The sequence below is a fragment of the Erythrolamprus reginae genome, chromosome 2 (genome assembly GCF_031021105.1).
Source record: "Erythrolamprus reginae isolate rEryReg1 chromosome 2, rEryReg1.hap1, whole genome shotgun sequence".
In the NCBI taxonomy this organism is placed as follows: Eukaryota; Metazoa; Chordata; class Lepidosauria; order Squamata; family Dipsadidae; genus Erythrolamprus; species Erythrolamprus reginae.
In genome coordinates this window covers 44,335,835-44,357,267 of record NC_091951.1, presented here as the reverse complement: position 1 = coordinate 44,357,267, position 21,433 = coordinate 44,335,835, and the positions used below count along the sequence as shown (strand labels likewise).

The 21,433-nt window shown below is 43.4% G+C and overlaps 1 protein-coding gene across 5 annotated transcripts in view; it reads right to left on the bottom strand.

Annotated features, from left to right (window-relative positions):
• The window catches only part of LOC139160300 (tubulin tyrosine ligase 3-like), a 60,704-nt gene that overhangs the window by 3,465 nt on the left and 35,806 nt on the right, over nt 1-21,433 (bottom strand). For 3 of the 5 annotated variants that reach the window (XM_070738021.1, XM_070738023.1, XM_070738022.1), the window contains 5 exons: nt 18,047-18,195; nt 15,267-15,510; nt 12,055-12,490; nt 9,353-9,914; nt 149-306 (listed from right to left, as the gene is read on the bottom strand). In XM_070738021.1, coding sequence (XP_070594122.1) covers nt 149-306; nt 9,353-9,914; nt 12,055-12,490; nt 15,267-15,510; nt 18,047-18,195 — 1,549 coding nt within the window. The remainder of the gene's footprint in view (nt 1-148; nt 307-9,352; nt 9,915-12,054; nt 12,491-15,266; nt 15,511-18,046; nt 18,196-21,433) is intronic. The other 2 variants (XR_011557916.1, XM_070738024.1) reach the window with 2 other exon arrangements.

Here is a 21,433-nt window from a genome sequence, read left to right as displayed (position 1 = left end):
TGTTGTCGGAAATAGGTTTGGGCCATTCTCTTGATAGGCAGGAGGAGAAACAGAGAGGCCATCCTTATTTGACATGGCAGGATTAATCAGGAAATCTTCCTAGGCAAGAGGAATGCTCTTCCTACGAGGGCTTAAAAATTCACTATACCTGAGCCGGGCAAGTGGTGACTGCTTTGTGGTAGAAGAATTTGGGAGCTGCAGGAAGTAAAGGCCCAGCTCTGGAACAGCAACGCAGCCCTTGCAAACTTGCCACAGCCTTTTCATCTCTGCAGAAGAGGCAGGGGAATCTGCAGGAAACAGTCAGGCCTGGAGAGGAACCAATAATACAGCACACATGGGCTTACTGGCAAGTACCTGGACGGCTCTCAACAGTGAAACATCCTTTCAATGTAGCTGTTCAGTCAAATAAAACAACAACAACAACCCAAAGGTACAAAACAGACTTACAAGTTACCTAGAAATTGCCTGAGTCAACTGAAGGCGGGCAGTTTTAGGCTATGTATGTCCTTTCCCAAACAAATTATGGTTTAAGTCACACCTACTTGCAAACCATAAAGACAAATTTCTAGAAAGTGTCCCCAACCTGGTTTTGTCCAGAAGTGGCTATTCTCAAGAACACTGGGCATTGTACACTGCTCAAAAAAATAAAGGGAACACTTAAACAACACAATATAACTCCAAATAAGCCAAACTTCTGTGAAATCGAACTGACCTAAAGCAACACTGATTAACAATCAATTTCACATGCTGTTGTGCACATTCAACTTTTTACAGAACAAAGTATTCAGTGAGAATATTTCATTCATTCAGATCTAGGATGTGTTCTTTGAGGGTTCTCTTTATTTTTCTTGAGCAGTATATTTCCACATACTTGGAGAGCACTGATTGAGGGACTGTGGTGGAACGAAGTCTGGATTCCCAGGAGGGAGGGGCTCAGTAATGGGTTGCTAGCCAATACGCGCCACACTGCTTACTGGTAGCTAAAATGGAGCTGCACGGGAAGCTCCAGGTGACCAGCGGGTGGGTGCATGAATCCGAGCGAGATTTGGCTTTTGCGCAGGTGCAGGAAGTGAAATATTGCAAGAGGAGGCACAGCCACGCAAGATTTTGGCAATTTTTGGCAAAAATTTTGCACGGAAGCAAAAAAATCACTGAAATCTTGCGCAGTCACATGGCCTCTCATGAGATTTTGCCTCCTGAACGTGTGCAGAAGACAAATCTTGCTCATATGCGTGCGCGCACATATCAGACGTGCATACACGCCTGCCAATCACCTGCATCACACCGGTAGCAGCGGTAAGTAGGAACCCCAGCCTGGAAGGGCTGCCTATTTATCTACTCACATTTGCATGTTTTAAAACTGCTGGGTAGAAACATAGAAACGTAGAAGACTGACGGCAGAAAAAGATCTCATGATCCATCTAGTCTGCCCTTATACTATTTCCTTTAGGCAGGTGTCGAACTCAGGCTGCTAGCTATTCAGCTGACAAGCTCAGCCTCTTTAACCACTGAGCCACTGTGCCCACTTCACATGAGCCAAAGGGGCCCACAAAAGACAAGGGCATGCCAGAACTACACACTAATCACAAGTCCCAGGTTTGCCTTAAGGTCAGCTCTTTGAAGAAGCAGATTAAAAATATCTTTAGTAAATGTTATGTGAACTATGGAGAAAAGGGAGCAGCGCTTCTAAAAATGGAGGACAAAAAAAGGGAGCAGTGCTTCTCAAAATGGAGGACAAAACAGAGCAGCGCTTCTCAAAATGGAGGACAAAAAAGAGCAGCGCTTCTCAAAATGGAGGACAAAAAAGGGAGCAGCGCTTCTCAAAATGGAGGACAAAAAAGGGAGCAGCGCTTCTCAAAATGGAGGACAAACAAATCTGGAGAAAACAAAGGGGAGGACGATTCTCTTGGGGTTTTATGGGCTGACTGAGGGATGCTTTTGCTGCTAGGAAAATAGATATGGCTGAACAAAATTTGTATTGCAGTTTCTCCAGTGAGAACTCCAGTGATAAAACTGCACGATGAGGTGGGGAGAGAGTTTTTCTGTTTCAGGCAACTGAAACTCAACTGCAATATTTTTATCACTGTATCTCAGATATGGTGTTTCATAATGGCTTGGGAATGCAAACTGGGTAGGGTCTGATCTCAGTCACAAAATTCATAGCGATGGCAAATATCAGATTCCTCTAAAGAATGGATAGTTCTTGCCAACAACCAAAGCTGTCGTTTCAGCTTGGGGATTTCCCACATAGTGGCTGCTAGAGATTTACCGTATTTTTCGGATTATAAAATGCACCAGAGTATAAGATGCACCTTAGTTTTGGGGGAGGAAAATAAGGGGGGGGGACTCTGCCTCCCAGCAAGTTGCCTCCCAGCGAACAGCAAACAGTACAAATGATATACACTGTTTGTTGTGTATTTCTGTGCATGTGTGCCTGATCCATCAAAATAGCAAAGAATTGGAGAAATGTACATTATGGCAATATATCAATGCCAGAAAGTTTTCTTAAATGTAGTCACATTAACACTTCCCAATTATTTAAATAGATCTACTCCAAACATGACTAAGTCAGAGTTTAACCAAGCTGCCTTATCTTAATACTAAAACAGGACACTGTTACATTTCAGATTATACTTGAACAGATGCTGTTAAAACTGATGTGACTTTCTGGAAGTATAGTTATATCTTTGCTATTTAAAAAAAGATACAAAAGCACCGGGCCTCTTCAGATCAAGCATTTATTTTAAAAAGCTCCTTCATTTCATTAAGTTGTCTAGAAAATAATAAAGCAGTCTTTAAAAAATAAGTCTAATGATTTGAACACTGTACAGACATTTATAGTTACTGACCTATCTCCTTGCATCCAGTTTCAGCAGTCTAATTAGCTCCAGAAAATAATATTCTGCCTCTGCCTCTCCCTCCCAGCAATTTGCCTCCTTGCAGCATTAGTTTCACTTTCAGTTCTACCGTGTAGCTGCAGCTTCAATCAGCCGAGGGTCGGTAAGCTGATAACACTGGAGAACTATTTGTAACACAATTTCTGTTGAGTTTGATTTTTGAGCTTTTTAAATAGTTAATTAGGCATGCTGGTTTCAAAACTCTAATTAGTTTTCTTCTACCACATCAAGTTTTTTTTCCTCTACACCTTATATATATATAATATAGTTAATTCAGCAACATGAGCTTCAAATTGCATTTTTTACAAAGCCATCTTGCTAACTTCCTGGAAAATTTTGGTGCAAGTCAGTGATGAGCAAGGGGAGCAATTCCACCAAGATTTCAAGGTCATGGAGTCATGGTATCAAGGAAGATGGGATTTACATATGATGGCTGACTATTGTTGGAGCATCATGTGAGAATGTCCACAGATAAAACACTCCAGAAAAAGCTATAAGCGAAAATTTTCACCTTAATATGTATAATTACCATTCAATTAAAATACAACTATTTGTATGAACACAATTTAACTTGCAGTAACTATTATAGCCTTTGTATGAATAAAATTATTCTTTGTAAACAGTATATTTGGCAAGTTTTTACTTTACTTTCCTTTATATGCATAATTTGTATGACTTTTGAGGGTATCCTGTAGCTTAAAAAGTTGACGTGATAGACAAAAACTGTGGTTATTTTTGGAGCCAGAGGCCAAAACAAAACAAGTCACAACGAAATTGCTGTTCCCCAATGTAATCCATTTATTGGCTTAAAAGGGTCTGTTCTGTTTGCTGCAAGGAGGTAAATTGCTGGGAGGCAGAGGCCAAAGGGTGGGGGGTGGAGTGGATAGGTGGGGCTACATTCGGTATATAAGATGCACCCAAATTTTCACCCTCTTGGGGGGTGGTGGTAAAAGGTGCGTCTTATACTCCGAAAAATACGGTAGTTTACAGCAGTGTTTCCCAACCTTTTTTGAGTTGTGGCACATTATTCACATTTACAAAATCCTGGGGAACATTGAGCGGGAGGGGGGGGGGGGCTAAAAAAAGTTTGGACAAAAAAATATCTCTCTTCCTCCCTTTTGCTCTGTTTCTCTCTCTCTTCCTCTTTCTCTCCCTTCCTTCCTTTCTTTCCCTCTCTCTCTCCATCCCTCTTTGTTTCTCCCTTCCTTCCTCTCTTTTTTGCTCTTTCTCTCTCCCTCCTTCCCTCCCTCTATGTCTTTCCCTCACCCTCCTTCCCCCCTCTTTCTCTCTCTCTCTTGCTTTCTCTCTCTCTCTTGCTGTCTTTCTCTTTCTCTCCCCCCTCTCTCTTTCTCTCTCTCTCTTTCTTGATATCTCTCTTTCTCTCTCTTTTTTTTTGCTTTCTCTCTCTTTCTCTCTCCCCCCTCTCTCTCCCTCTCTCTCCCTCTCTTGCTATCTCTCTCTTTCTTTCTCTCTCTCTTTCTCGTACACCACGCAGCAGCGGCGGCATTGGGCAGTAGCCGTGAGGCAGCGGCAGGGTGGTCAGCTGTGAGGCGGAGCTCCGGAAAGTTGTGAGACCAGAAGCTGAGCTTCCTTCTTCGCGGTACACCTGACCACACTGGTTGGGAAACACTGGTTTACAGGATCCATTTTATACATTATTGGGGCAATAAATGAAACCTTACAACAAAATACAAGTACTCCTGACTACCGACTACCCATCCAGCGGCCTTTCAAAGTTAAAGCAGTGCTGAAAAAAGAGACTTACGACCATTCCTCAAATTTGTGACCGTTGCAGTGCTTCCACACATGCGATTGTGATTTAAGTGCTTGGCAAGCACTATACGGTGTTCACAAACTTCCACAGTCACACCAATGTGGCACAATCATATTAGCTGTATTTAATAAGCCTGTACAGTACTTTAAATTTAATTCCGAAAGGTGCCTCTGAGGGCAATAAAACATTATTGTTCTAAAGAAAGGCAGACAGCTGTTATACTTAGGTACCTACTGTGTTTCCCCGAAAAGAAGATCCTGTCTTATATTTTTTGAACCTCTTTTTTTTCTTTCGGCTATATAGTCAAATGTATCACAGCCATTCTCTGATTTGAATTAGGTACTAGAACCATCCCTGCTTACATTTATATTGTGCTTATGTCAATATTTATATTCTGCAGGCACGCCCCTCAATTCCTCACCTATGAAAACCTCTGGGACCCTGTTTTTTCCCCAAGCTACCATATAGTCTAGAGCAGTGTTTCCCAACCGGTGTCCCGCGGCACACTGGTGTGCCGCGAGACATGGTCAGGTGTGCCGCGAAGAAATAAGCTCAGCTTCTGGTCTCGCAACTTTTTGCGAAGAGCAAAAAGTCGTGAGACTGGAAGCTGAGCTTCCTTCTTTGCGCCTTCCAAATTTTCCAGCAGCTGCAGCGCCCCGCCCGGCTGGAGTTTCCCTGGTGATGGCAGCGGGTGAGCTTTGGGGCTTGGTGGGAGGGCAGCAGCAGCGGGAGGGCGGCGCACAGCGGGAGGGTGATGGCGGCGGCAGCGGGCAGTACGGGGTGGCCAGCTGTGAGGCGGAGCTCCGGAATGGAGGCACCGACCGGCGGCGGCTGGACATTTTGCTGTAGCCATGGGGCGACGGCAGGGTGATCAGCTGTGAGGCGGAGCTCCGGAAGGGAGGCACAGACGGCGGCGGCTAAACGTGTTGCTAGACGCCGTACATATCTAGCGCTGGGCATGGACGCAGCCCCACGTCCATGCCCAGCGCTAGATATGTACGGCGTCTAGCAACACGTTTAGCCGCCGCCGTCTGTGCCTCCCTTCCGGAGCTCCGCCTCACAGCTGATCACCCTGCCGTCGCCCCATGGCTACAGCAAAATGTCCAGCCGCCGCCGGTCGGTGCCTCCATTCCGGAGCTCCGCCCAATGCCGCTGCTGAGAGAAAGAGAGAGGGGGGAGAGAAAGAGAGAGAAAGAGATAGCAAGAGAGGGAGAGAGAGAAAGAGAGAGGGAGAGGGGGGATAGAAAGAGAGAGAAAGAGATAGCAAGAGAGGGAGAGAGAGAAAGAGAGGGAGAGAGGGGGGAGAGAAAGAGGGAAAGAGATAGCAAGAGAGGGAGAGAGAGGAAGAGAGGGGGGAGAGAAAGAGAGAGCAAGAGAGGGAGAGAGGGGGAGAGAAAGAGATAGCAAGAGAGGGAGAGAGAGAAAGAGAGGGAGAGAGGGGGGAGAGAAAGAGAGAGAAAGAGATAGCAAGAGAGGGAGAGAGAGAAAGAGGGAGAGAGGGGGAGAGAAAGAGAGAAAGCAAAAGAGTGATAGCAAGAGAGAGAAAGAGAGAGGGAGAGAGAGAGGGAGAGAAAAAGACAGCAAGAGAGAGAGAGAAAGCAAGAGAGAGAGAGAAAGAGGGGGGAAGGAGGGTGAGGGAAAGACATAGAGGGAGGGAAGGAGGGAGAGAGAAGGAGGGAGAAAAAGAGAGGAAGGAAGGGAGAAACAAAGAGAGATGGAGAGAGAGGGGGAAAGAAAGAGGAAGGAAGGGAGAGAGAGAAAGAGGGAGAGAGAGAGAAATAGAGCGAAAGGGAGGAAGAGAGATATTTTTTTGTCCAAACTTTTTTTAAAACACCCCCCCCCCCAATGTTCCCCAGGATTTTGTAAATGTGAATACTGTGCCGCGGCTCAAAAAAGGTTGGGAAACACTGGTCTAGAGTAGGAGTCTCCAACTTTGGCAGCTTTACAACTTATGGACTTCAACTCTGAGAATTCCTCAGCCAGCGCATGCTGGTTATAAAATAGACACAATTTACATAGACTTTTGTGAAGCCTTTGATTCAGTGATACACTGTAAACCAAAATCTTATGGCATCTCTGGTTTCCCTACATGATTGGATAACTGTGTTTCTCTCAGACAACAAGTGGTTAAAATAGTGAGTGCCCTATCAAATCTTACACCTGTCAACAATGGTGTCCCTCAGGGCTGCATTCTAGAACCAACACTCTTCATCCTTTACATAAACATTGCCAACAATGTTAAACTATTTAACACCACAGAGAATGCCGCTACCCTTCAAAAAGACCTTGATCATGTATCAGAATGGTCAAACAACTGGCAACTTCAAATCTCCACCAACAAATGCTCTGTCTTACACATTTACACAAGCCGCCCCAAGTCTGTGGAGAGGGGCGGCATACAAATCCAATAAATAATAAATAATAATAATAATTTGCAAAAAGAATCAGAACACAAAATACAAGCTTGGAGGACACAACATTGTAAACGACCACACTCTGTCAAAGACCTTGGAGTACTCATATCTAATGACCTAAGTGCCAGAGCCCACTGTAACAACATTGCCAAAAAGCCACTAAGAATTTTTAATCTAATCTTCTTCTCCGGCAATATTACACCATTAACTAGAGCCTACAAAACATTTGCTAGACCAATTCTCAAATACAGCTCACCTGTCTGGAACCCTCACTACATATCAAACGTTAATACAATCGAGAGAGTCCAGAAATATTTCACAAGGAGAGTCCTCTACTCCTGCGCTCGCAACAGAATACCTTATTCCACCAGACTTGAAATTTTGGGCTTAGACAATGTGATCTATCGTAAAATTATCTGCCACAATGTCCTACCTGTCAAATGACTACTTCAGCTTCAACTGCAATAATACACGAGCAGATAATAGATTCAAACTCAATGTAAACTGCTTGAAACATGACTTCAGCAACAGAGTGAGCAATGTCTAGAATGCACTACCAGACTCTGTGGTTTCTTCCCCAACCCCCCTAAAACTTTAACCTTAGATTGTCTACATTTGACCTCACCCCATTCCTAAGAGGTCTGTAAGGGGCCTGCGTACCATTGTGCCTACCGTCCCCTGTCCTACTGTCCTATTGCCTAATTTACCGGTACCTACTTTGCTAATGTTTATGTTTACACCAATACCAACTATCTTGTACATGTTTGACAAAATTTATAAAATATAAAATATAAAATATAAAATATAAAATATAAAATATAAAATATAAAATATAAAATATAAAATATAAAATATAAAATATAAAATATAAAATATAAAATATAAAATATAAAATATAAAATATAAAATATAAAATATAAAATATAAAATATAAAATATAAAAAATATAAAAAATATAAAATAATATAAAATAATATAAAATAATATAAAATAATATAAAATATGAAATAATATAAAATAATATAAAATAATATAAAATAATATAAAACATAAAACATAAAACATAAAACATAAAACATAAAACATAAAACATAAAACATAAACATAAATAAAAAATATAAAATATAAAATAATATAAAATAATATAAAATAATATAAAATAATATAAAATAATATAAAATAATATAAAATAATATAAAATAATATAAAATAATATAAAACATAAAACATAAAACATAAAACATAAAACATAAAACATAAAACATAAAACATAAAACATAAAACAAAACATAAAACATAAAACATAAAACATAAAATAAATAAATAAATAAATATCCACAATTCATAAAGAGGCCATTGGTTCCCCATCCTTGATGTAGTCCCTGGTTTTCTCATGTCTGTCTGACTCCCAGTCTAAGAGTTATTTCCTCTCGTCACACAGCTGACATCTTAACACAGTGATGGCGAACCCTTTTTCCCTCAGGTGCTGAAAGAGCATGTGTGTGTGCTATCGCGCATGCGCAAGTGCCCACACCCATAATTCAATGCCAAAACAGCTACCCCCACCCCCCAGAGGCCCTCTGGAGGCCGGAAACAGCCTGTTTTCCAACTTCTGGTGGGCCCAGTAGGCTCGTGTTTTGCCTTCCCCAGGCTCCAAAGGCTTCCCTGGAACTTGGGGAGGGTAAAATGCCCTCCCCAGACCCTTGGAAGCTCTCTGGAAGCCAAAAATGCCCTCCCAGAGCCTCTGTGTGAGCCAAAAATCAGCTGGCTGGCACACACATGCATAACTGGAGCTGTGTCACCCATGCCATAGGTTCACTATCACTGTCTTAACAGCTTGTTCATTCACCCTGGCCTATAGAACTCACCCTGCTATTACACATCCCGGCCAGTTGTTGTTTTTTTCTGTAAAAATACTTTATTGGGTAGGAGGAGAGTTCAACTCCCAACAACATGATTTCCTGTTTGCGTCGGCACAAAGAATTGTTCCTTAGGCCCTATAGCTTGATTTTTGCCTACAGCAATCAACCTGAGGGGAGGGTTGCTCTTGGGTCCCCCATAGTTTTTGCCTCTCCTTGCCAGTCGCCTTTTGATCATAGACGCTCTAATGGCACTGAACTCCACCGTGGAAATTAAATCCACCCCCCTGGGGGACGAGGGCGCGGAGGGCAAGGGTATGTTATGCAGAAAGGAGTGTCCTAAGCATTGCAATTGCACTTTGGGCCTCACCGAATAGGAGGAAGGGAAGGGAGAAACAGGCAGCTCACCGGAGACTGTATGGATTTCCTGAAGATGTAGCCTCAGGCCCGGCTTCCTACCTACCATACTGGTGAGCTTGGCATGATTGACAGTGGGATCCTGGGGTTTGACTGCCAACTCTTGGGAGTTCGATTTGGCACAGAGCTGGTCCGGCTGCGACACTTTGCCCCCTGCCATGACAGTGGTCGTAGCCATGCTGTGTGCCATCAAGACTTTTCGGTTATAGGGGTCTGTTCTGAGCTTGTTGGGCAGCTTAAACCTCGCCGAGCCTGAAGGGACGACTTTGCTAGAGATGAGTTTCTCTTTGACTTTGTTCTCCTTCCCAGGGGCTCCTGGCTCTGCTGTCTTGTTGTTTGCTGCTGTCCAACATGGGGTAGGCGCCCGAGGAAGACTCTGGTTGCTGCGCCGGTGAATCGCTTTAGGAACTCTTTGCTGCTGTGGAGCAGGGCAGCCATTCTTTGGGTCGATGGCTGGAGGAGGGCTTTTTTGGGTTGGAGGTTGAGGCTTCTTTACCGTGCATCCTTCCACCAAAAGGCTAATGCCAATGTACTGAGGAATCTCCACGGCAGCCTGTCGTAAGAAGAGAAGGATGATTGATTGATTGATTGATTGGTTGGTTGATTGATTGATTGATTGGACTTTTATGCCACCCCTCTCCGAGGATGGGGATTGGTCAAAAGGAATCTATTCACTTCTTCCAAAGGCAAGTTAAGAGCAGGAGAAAATATCCAACCAACTACCATATTTTTCGGTGTATAAGACACACCTTTTTCCTCCCTAAAAGAGGCTGATAATTATGGTGCATCTTATACTCTGAATGTAGCTTCCCCCTTGCCAGCCCTAACTAGGTGCTAACGATCTTCCCACCTCTTACCTTGCAGGCTCTTTCATTGTTACTCTCTGCGAAGAATGTTTTCCAAGCCCTAAGTCTTTGCAGGGTTTTTTTCATTGCTCTAACTTGCTCCAAGTAAATTTCTTTTCAGCCCTAACCAGGTGCTAACGATGTTCCCAGCTGTTATCGGCTTGCAAGCTCAGTCACTGTTATTCTCTGCCAAGAATGTTTTCCAAACCCTGTCTTTGATTTTTTTTTTTCATTCTCTATTTGCTCCAAATGTTTCTTTCCAGCCCTAACCAGGCTCTTTCATTGTTACTCTCTGCGAATAATGTTTTCCAAGCCCTAAGTCTTTGCAGTTTTTTTCCCCATTAGTCTAACTTGCTCCAAGTGTTTCTTTCCAGCCCTAACCAGGTACTAATGATGTTCCCAGTTCTTACTCACTTGCAAGCTCTTTCATTGTTACTGTTAGTACAGGGTACATGGTTGTTAGGGATTGCCTTCTCTGTGGCGGCCCCGGCCCTCTGGAATCAACTCCCCCCGGAGATTAGAACTGCTCCCACCCTCCTTGTCTTCCGTAAACTACTTAAGACCCATCTATACCGCCAGGCATGGGGGATTTGAGACACCTTTCCCCCAAGCTTATTATAATTTATGTTTGGTATGTATGTGCTGTTTGGTTTTTTAAATTGATAGGTTTTTAGGTTTTTTTCCCTTTTTTTTCTTAATATTAGATTTGTGCCTGTACAATATTGTTTTATCGCTTGTTGTGAGCCGCCCCGAGTCTTCGGAGAGGGGCGGCATACAAATCTAATAAATTATTATTATTATTATATTATTGCCATTGTAAACTGCATATTGTACACTTGTACCAAACTTGTACTTAAAGAGTTAATGTGCGCTTAAAGAGTTAACTTGTACTTGAAGAGTTAATATTCAAGGCTGTTTCGTCACTTCCTCATTGAAGCTATAAAAGCTCAGTATTCTGCTCAGTCATTTCCTTTTTTTACTTTTGCCTGAGAGAGGGGGAGTTGTGTTTATGCTTCGTGCGTATCTTCTTGTATAAGCTTTGTGCTTATTATCTATATTGTATTTTGCTTTGTGCTTCTAATTGTGTATAAGTTTAGTGCTTATTATCTTCTTGCATAAGCTTTGTGCTTTTATCTACAGTATATTGTATTTTGCTTTGTGCTCTAATCTTGTAATTGCTCAGTGCTTATTATTCTGTATTTGCTTTGTGCTTATTCTGGATTGTTTATATTTTGTTTATATGTAAATAATACTTATTTAACTAAGTCTGTGACTTGGCTTTATCACACATCCACGCTCTGTTAAAATTCTCTGCTTGGTGATGTCGAAGGTTTCATAGCCTAGCTATACTGAGACATGGCAACAGTTACTCTCTGGGAGGAATGTTTTCCAAACCCTGTCTTCGTAGGGGTGTTTTTTCATTGCCCGAATGTTTCTTTCCAGCCCTAACCAGGTGCTAACAATATTCCCAGCTCTTACCGGCTTGCGAGCTCTTTCATTGTTAACTCTCTGCAAAGAAGAATGTTTTCCAAGCCCTAAGTCTTTGCAGGGTTTTTTCTATTGCTCTACTTGCTCTGATTGTTTCATTCCAGGTGCTAATGATGTTCCCAGCTCTTACTGGCTTGCAAGCTCTTTCACTGTTACTCTCTCAGAATAAAGGTTTTCCTAAGCCCTTAACCAGGGGATAAAATAATGTGCTGAAGCTGACCAGACTAAGGATGCTAGCCAGATGAATACCTGATAAGCAGATTCTTTTCCCTATTTTCCTATGCCAAACCCCAAATTAGATAGCGATCCAATATCAAAAAGAGAGGCAGGCATTCCAAGGAATTGGATAGGAAGGCTCACCTGTTTATAGATGAGCTCAAAGTTTCCTGCGTTGCAATTGCGATCGTACTTGCGGTCAATGACCACCCGTAAGGTATCCTCCTGCACACTGGCACACAGACGGGTGGTGATAGATGTCGAGGCTGCCATGGTGGGGCTGGCATTGATCTCAATCAGCCACGGCTGGTAGTTTTCTCCAAAGAGGAAGTCTGCCCCATAAAGCTCAAAGCTGTTTTTGCGGAACTCCACAAGGTCCTGGGAGGTCTGTATGGCATGAATGATGGCCGCCTTCATGCCGGGCACAATCAGCTTGGACCAGGCCTCGGGCGCCCCCATTTTCCTCAGGTGCATCTGGAATTGTTCGGAGGACCACATATTGTCTGAGGGAAGCTCGGAATGGCGGTTCTGGGAATTCTCAAAATGTTTCTGAATGGAGTTATTGCACAGGTGGATGGAACTGGGGTGAAGAAGAAGAAGAAGAAGATGGGATCAATAATGGGGAACAGATTCTACACAAAGGATTTTATTACAGGATATGTCAACTAAGCTCAGCCTATATGTCAACTAAGCTCAACCTATATGTCAACAAAGCTCAACCTATAGAAACTCCTTATTGGGCACATTTTCCTGTTCAGATCTGAAATTATGTTGGTAGAACATACTTTCTTTGGCATTGGGATAAGTCCTCCCATCCTGTTTTTTTTAATTAGAAAAGTCATAAAAATGCCTCATTTTACTAATATTTCCTGTTGGTATTTATCATATGATACTTGTGATTTGGTGTTCATAATTATTATATTTTATTTAGGGGTCCTGGATGCTTTCTGAGCTTGATTGCTTTCTTGCAGATGTTTCATTACCCAAATGAGATAACATCATTTGGTGCATATTTAATTATTATACCTCACCTTTTATTACTTTTATAAACACCTCAAGGCAACAAATATATCAAGTACACCGCTCTATTGAAGCTCTAATGATCTTCCTGGCTCTTACCAGATTGCAGGCTTTTTTTTCATTGCTAATCGCTCAAAGGAATGTTTTTTTCCAGTCCTTATGAAGTGCTAATGATCTCCCGGCTTGCAAGGTTTTTCATTGCTACTCCCTCTGGAGAATGTTTTTTCCTGCCCTAAGTCTTTGCAGGCTTTTTCTCATTGCTACTCCCTCTGAAGAAGGTTTTTAAGCCTTAACTGGGGATAAAATAATGTACTGAAGCTGACCAGACTAAGGACGCTAGCCAGATGAATACCTGATTTCCCCCACTATTTTCCTCCCCAAAAACTAAGGTGTGACTTATACTCCGAAAAATAAGGTACATACTATTTCATAGTGTTCTGTCTGGGTCACTCCAGAAGCCAATACCAACCCAAAAAGAGAAGCCAGACACACCGGTAAAAGGCAAAGGCAGTTTTATAAAAGTCAAGAAAAACACAGGTAACAGAAAATGTCCTTACAAACAGGAAAATGCTGTATCTTCAGATATATCCACAAAGGCAAAAGTCCATGCAGCAATACAGGATTCTTGCTGCCAAGTCGAGGCAGTAGATAGCAGACCTACACCTCCCACGGGTCTTCCAAAGCTGCTGGGCCACAAGCCAGGAACAGAGACGCCGATAAACAAGTCATCCTCCTCCGGGCATGGAGCCAGCAGAGACACAGCCGGTCCCTGAGCAGCCTCAGGCTGAACCACAACACATAGTGGCTGTTCAGTCATTTTTTTCTATACAAAGGACCTAGTATAATGGCAATAGGATTTCCAGTTAAATTTCTGGAAGCATATGACTATATGCTGCCCGTGCTAGTAGAAGTGCTCCACAGTTTTCACACAGACTACCTCAAACATAATACAGTGGCACCTCTACTTAAGAACTTAATTCGTTCCATGACCAGGTTCTTAAGTAGAAACATTCTTAAGTAGAAGCAATTTTTCCCATAGGAATCAATGTAAAAGCAAATCATATGTGCAAACCCGTTAGGAAAGAAATAAAAGCTCGGAAATTGGGTGGGAGGAGGAGGAGGAAGAAGAAGAGGAGGAGGACAGTCGCCGCTGAAGGAAGAAGGTGAGGTGAGGAGAATCAAAAAAGTCCAAAACTTTAAGGCTTAAAAAAAAGAGCGACTCTGAGACAGCAAGGGGGAGCACACGCCTCCCATACACCCTGCATGAGGCTGCCTCCCATACACTGGCTGCTGCTGCTGCTACCTGCTGCCTCTTCCTTCCCATGCTGAAGGGCTCCCCTCTCCTCTCGCTCGTTTGCTTTGTAGCCAGCGCCTTTACTTCACTGTGGTGACACCTTGACTGCCCAGAGTGAAGGGAGAGTTTCTTTTCTCTGGGCGCCTGGCAGAGGTTTATTCCCTGTCCAAGCGCCCAGAGAAAAGGAAATGCTTCGTTCACTCTGGACTGCCAAAGCCTCCTTAAGCACCACTGAAAGGCTCCTCTAGCAGCCCAGAAAAGTCTGAGATGGCTGGGATTAAAGGGAGAATGGCAGGAAACTGGCCGGGCCTTCGTGCCGCTCTCAAATTTCCTGGGAAATTTTTCTGGGCTTGGGTTCTTAAGTAGAAAATGGTCCTTGAGAAGAGGCAAAAAAAATCTTGAACACCCACTTCTTATCTAGAAAAGTTCTTAAGTAGAGGCGTTCTTAAGTAGAGGTACCACTGTATTTACTCTGGATTAACATGAATAATCCTGATGATTTTAAGGGGACATCAGTTTAGTTTAGTTTAGTTTATTTAGATTTGTATGCCGCCCCTCTCTGAAGACTCGGGGCGGCTAACAACAATAAAAACAATGTAACAAATCTAATATTAAAAAGTAATCTAAAAAACCCCAATTTAAGAGACCAATCATACCAACAGACATACCATGTATAAATTCTATAAGCCTAGGGGGAAGGGAGAAAAAATTTTCAATTCCCCCATGCCTGACGACAGAGGTGGGTTTTAAGGAGCTTGAGAAAGGCAAGGAGGGTGGGGGCAACTCTGATATCTGGAGGGAGCTGGTTCCAGAGGGTCGGGGCCGCCACAGAGAAGGCTCTTCTCCTGGATCCCGCCAAATGACATTGTTTAGTCGACGGGACCCGGAGAAGGCCAACTCCCCCCCCCCCCCCGTTAAGACACTGGAGAGATTAAACTGAAGTTCTTAATGGGACAGAAAATCTCTCTGCTTCTTCTTGCTCTTGTGTGCATCCACCCATAGAATAATACGGACAATAAAGTCAACAAGACGACAAACTCACGTGTCCAGATTGTGTAAGGAAAAGGGCTGTGTAGAGAAACGGATGTAGCTATGCCGATAGAACCAGATGGTGAGGGGGTTCCAGTCCGTCACCAGAAACCATTGCCGCAAGTCAAACTTGGTGCCAAAGATGAGCAGGGGTGTTTCGATGTATTTCTGGACCACCCATTTCCCATCCTTGACAATCATGGGGTCGCAGTCCACTAGTTTCACAATTTCCTCCAAGCGGTCCATGCACATGATGCCTGTTTTGGAAAATGCTCTTTATTTAATTGATTTATACCCTGCCTTTCTATATTTATTTACATATTTTCCCACAACAACAAGTTGGGCTGAGAAAGAATGACTGGTCCAAAATCTACCCAGCTGGCTTTTGTACTTAAGGCAGAATTAGAACTCACAACTTCCTGGTAATTAGTTCAAAGTCACCTGTTGTGGTTGGCTCTGGCCCAGCTCCTGCCCCAGGGAATGTGGAGGTGGATGCAGGGGAATATTCAACAAGTCACAGGCCTGTGTTATTATCAGAGTTTAGTTTCCTCGGACGAAGAAGAATGTGGGAGTGACTCGGCAGAGGAGGGCTTGGCACACAGCCAAGGCAGTCAATCTTCCTTATCTTCTATAGCTTCAGATGATGACATTTTGGACCCACGCAAGCGCAGAATTATGCGTAGAAGAGACCAAGTAAGAACATATTACAGGAAATAAGGGAGGCCACCTGTGTTTGGGTGGGGCTCCAGTAATTAGGGCTGCTGCTATAAATAGCAGCATGTAGGTTTGGCCATTGTGGAAGAATATCTGTTGCAGTATCGTCAGGAATCTTGTGTGCTGGACTTTGTTGCTTTTTCCCGCCTTTGAAACCAAAGCAGAGCAGTGTGTGTGTGTGTCCTCCCTTCATTGGAAGAAGAAGGGGTGTGAAGTTTCTCCACAGCTGCTGGCTAAGTACTTAATGACTGCTTAAGGGAACTTGTATAGACTACCTAGTTGTTTTGGGAAGAGTGCTCTTTGCAATACAAAAAGAGTGCTCAGTTTATTTTGACTTTTATGATAAAGAACATTGTTTTGAATTTTCAAACGTGTGTGTGTCTGAAATTTGTATCCTTGAATTTTCGGGAGGCTCCTATCAGAGAGCCCGGCAGAACATCACCCAACTAGCTTTCATGACTAAAGTGGGACTAGAACTCACAATCTCCTAATTTCTAGGCCAGTACTTTAACCACTATGCCAAACTGGTTCTCCGATGAATACTTAACATAACATTTAACAAGTACCTCACATCCTGGACATAAATTGTTTCCCAAATCCACAGTTTGTTACCAGTACAGTATATTATTTACCAATATTATTTGTTTATTTATTTGTTTATTTGTTTGTTTATTGGATTTATATGCTGCCCCTCTCCAAGGACTCAGGGCGGCTTACAACACATAAAAGAACAATATAGCATCCTAAATCCATTTAATTTAAATTAATAATCTAAAACCCTAAAACCATTAAAAGACTCTCATTTCCATTCAATCAACTAACTCACAATACATTAGTTGGCCAGGGAGCTAGAGTCTAGTGGCCCAAAGCCTAGTGGCATAGATGAGTCTTCAGTCTCTTGCAGAAGGGGGCAGTACAAATCTCTGGGGGGGGGAACTGATTCCAGAGGGCCGGGGCCCACACAGAGAAGGCTCTTCCCCTAGGTCCCACCAAGCGACATTGTCTAGTTGATGGGACCTGAAGAAGGCTGACTGTGTGACCTAACCAGTCACTGGGACAGTGGTCCTGTAAGTATTCTAGTCTGATGCCATGCAGGGCTTTGTAGGTCATTAACAACACTTTGAATTGCATCCGGAAACCAATTGGCAGCCAATGCCGTCTGCAGAGTGCTGGAGAAACATGCCTAAGCAGGCCCATGGCCACTCGCAGGGCTGTGTTCTGCACAATTTGCAGTTTCCGAACACTCTCCAAAGGTAGCACCATGTAGAGAGCATTGTAGTACTCGAACCTCGAAGTGATAAGAGCATGAGTGACTGTGAGTAGAGACTCCCTGTCCAAATATGGCTGCAACTGGTGCACCAGGTGAACCTGGGCAAACGCCCCCGTCCCCACAGGCAAAAGATTATCTTCCAAAGTCAGCTGTGGATTGAGGAGGACACCCAAGTTGCGGACCCTCTCTGAGGGGATCAAGAATCTCCCCCCCCCCAGAGTAATGGATGGACGGATTGAAGTGTCCTTGGGAGGCAGAACCCACAGCCACTCCGTCATGTCAGGGTTGAATTTGAGCCTGTTGGCACCCATCCAGACCCTAACAGCCTCCAGACACCGGCACATCACTTCCACTTCTGTATACTGTAATCTGGATCAAGAGCTTTGGAAAACCAGATGGCCATAAAGTTGGCAAGGCCAAAAGTCTACGGAGAGGGGCGGCATACAAATTTAATAAATAAACAAACAAATAAACAAACAAATAAATAACTAAATAAATAAAATTATGGCCGAATAACATCTGTTGATGTTAAATTACCCAGCAGCTTTCAATGTTCTTTACCAGTTACATGCAAATACAGAATCTGAGTTCACATATCACACTGAGCCATCATATGTTTTTCTTGGTCTTAGAGTCTCATGCAAATTCATCTTGTACAATAGTTTCATACCTAACAAACCGTGGTTTAAAGAAGGTACGCGTGAATCCGGCCAAAAAATTCTGCACGGCCTGAAGCATCTCACAACTGCTTTGTCAACTCCATCTCTCAGGCTAATTTGGGGTATTTAATCCGTGTCCAGTAGACTCACCTCTTCCCCGAGACTTAGCTCCTGGTTTGACAATCCAGATGTTCCTGTCCCCTTCCATGTCCAACTGTGGGACGACTTTTTGCAGCCGTTGCAAGACCTCCTCACAGCGCTCAATGAGGGAATCTGTCTGCGTCATCTGGGCCCCTTCGCTGCAATGACAAAATACTTGACCAAATAGCATGACACAATGCCCTTCCATGTGTTCTGGTTCCTGGTAGAAATTTAGCAATTACAAATAACTCTTATTAAATGCATCATTTCATGAATAAAGAAACTCCATTTATTTCTCTGCTCTCCTGTAATTCAGACACATTCCATACAGGCACTCGGTCCCTTATCTCTCTTAGCTGCATTCCTCACATTCCTTCTCCTGCTTCACTTAACAAGATTTATTTTCCTAACAGCATAACTTTGAAAAACAGCAGAACTGACTGTTAACAACACAGAATACTTTTGCTTACTTTAGCGTGGCAAAAACACATCCATTTTCCCTTTGGCAACGTTGAAACTCCACCCTTCTTCTCCACTGACCCCCTGACATGCCAAATACATCACTACAGTACTTAATCCATTCCTCTCCTTAATATCTTCTTTCAGAACACTGTTCTCTACGTTTTTGGGCCCTTCTGAATTTAGGGTTAACCCAGCGAGAGTCTGATTCTCCCTCGCTAGATCCTGAACTCATAGCCCCATCCTGTGGCTGGCCTCCCACCTGTTCTAATACTGTAACCCCGGGCCCCCCACTAATTCATAAACACTATCTGAATCCGAGTCCTCAATATCTTCGTCATCCTCCAAATGATCAGGAGTATGTACAACACCATGGTTGTAACCTATACCAGGGAGAGAGAACCTATGGCCCCTGGGTGGCTTCTGAGCCCCTAGAAACTGTGTTATTGCACAACATTTGAGGGCAAGCTGTTAAGAAGCAACAGCATAATGTGTAAGCCACCCGGAATCGTTTGTTAGTGAACTGGGCAGCATATAAATTTAATAATAAATGAATGAATGAATGAATGAATGAATGAATGAATGAATGAATGACCATATATTTCAGTGTATAAGACACACCGGAGTATAAGATGCACCTTAATTTGGGGGGAGGAAACCAAGGTGGGGGAAAAATTCTGCCTCCGCCTACCAGCATCCTTTCAGCTTCAGCACATTAGTTCACTGGTTGTGACCAAGTGCATGTTCGTTGGGACTGCTTAGCAGCTTCAAAAGCTTCAAAAGCACAGCTGATTGTTGGAGGGAGCTCGCTTTGCCTGCATGGACCTCGTTGGGATTGCTAAGCAGCTTCAAAAGCACAGCTGATCATCGAAGGAAAGGAGATGTAATTTGAGGACTAATGGATGACAATAAAAAGGGTGCAAGGTTTTGTCCAGGACAAGATTGCCTTGATGCTTGCCTTCTGTCCCTTTGATTGACATCATGTTTATTGATGATTTGCATTTTAATTGTTTGTATCTTAATTCTTCAATTAAAGTATTTTTTTTAAAAAAAAATTAAAAAGAGAGAGCCATTCAAAGCTGCGGGGATTGCCAAAGCACATCATCGCCGATTGCAGCCCAAAACCACAATACAACAAAGGCCAAAAATGGGGCAGGCAGAGGTCAAAAACACGATGTGCGGAGGCAGCGATAGATGGCAACGTGCTTTGGCAATCCCTGCAGCCTTGAAGAGCTCTCAAAAGGAGCATTTGGAGGCTGAAAACATGAGGCACGGAACCCAAAAACACAAGCCAGGAAGAGAACACACAGAGGTGGAGGCCAGCGGGTGGACGGGGCTACGTTCGGAATATAAGACGCACCCAAATTTTCAGCCTCTTTTAGGTAGTGGGAATGCATCCTATACTCAGAAAAATATGGTCCTTCATTCATTCATGTATTCGTGTATTCGTGTATTCGTGTATTCATTTATTCATTTATTCATTTACAGTGATCCCTCGATTTTCGCGATCTCGATCTTCGCGAAACGCTATATCGCGATTTTTCAAAAAATATTAATTAAAAATATTTTCCCACCCGATGACGTCACTCTCTTCCTTTCTCATCTTTCTTTCTCTCTCTCTTTCTCTATCTTGCTTCTTCCTCTCTCATACTCTCTTCCTCCCTCTCTCATCTCTTTCTTTCCTTCTCTCTCTTTCTCTATCTCTCCCCCTCTTGCTCTCGAGCGGCGGGCGGCAGGCGGGCGGCGGGCGGGCAGCAGCGAGGAGCCGAAGATCGGGGTTTCCCCTTTGCGTGGGCGGCGGGGAAGACCCAGGGAAGGTTCCTTCGGCCGCCCAGCAGCTGATCTGCTCGGCAGCGCCGCAGCAGCGAGGAGCCGAAGATCGGGGTTTCCCCGCCGCCCACGCAAAGGGGAAACCCCGATCTTTGGCTCCTCGCTGCTGCAGCGCTGCCGAGCAGATCAGCTGCTGGGCGGCCGAAGGAACCTTCCCTGGGTCTTCCCAGGTGCGGAAGTAAAAACACCATCTGCGCATGCGCGGCCATGGAAAAAAGGGCGCGCATGCGCAGATGGTGTTTTTATTTCCGCACCACTATATCGCGAAAAATCGATTATCGCGAGGGGTCTTGGAACGGAACCCTCGCGATAATCGAGGGATCACTGTATTCATTTATTCATTTATTCATTTATTCATTTATTCATTTATTCATTTATTCATTTATTCATTTATTCATTCGTTCATTCGTTCATTCATTCATTCATTCATTCATTCATACCTAACATGTGGAAGCAGAACAAAACAAACAAAATTTATTGTAAATTGTTCATATTAATATACTGAAAGTTCTCATACATCTCCCTCAACAGGGACAACATTGGAAATAGTCCCGTGGCATCATCATGCCATTGTTTCTTTATGTAGCCCTTGATTAATAGAAGACTGCCTATCTCTGCCCTATTCATTATGGATGTACAGTGGTACCTCTACTTACGAACTTAACTCGTTCCGTGACCAGGTTCTTAAGTAAAAAAGTTTGTAAGAAGAAGCAATTTTTCCCATAGGAATTAATGTAAAAGCAAATAATGTGTGCTATTGAGGAAACCACAAGGAGGGTGGAGGCCCTGTTTCTTCCCAGGAGATTCCTAGATAGGCCCCATGGAGGCTTCTCCTTGCCTTCTCCGGCCCTGTTTCCTCCCAGGAGATTCCCAGAGGAGCCCCACGGAGGCTTTTCCCTGCCTTTTCCGGTTACAGTTTCGGAGGCTCAGGTTTATAAGTAGAAAATGGTTCTTGAGAAGAGGCAAAAAAATCTTGAACACCAGGTTCTTACCTAGAAAAGTTTGTAAGTAGAGACGTTCTTTTGTATTAACAAGTATTTGTTTATTTTTACTGAGAGGAAGTCTTCGGCTCACAACCACAACTGAGTCAAAAATTTCTGTTGCTAA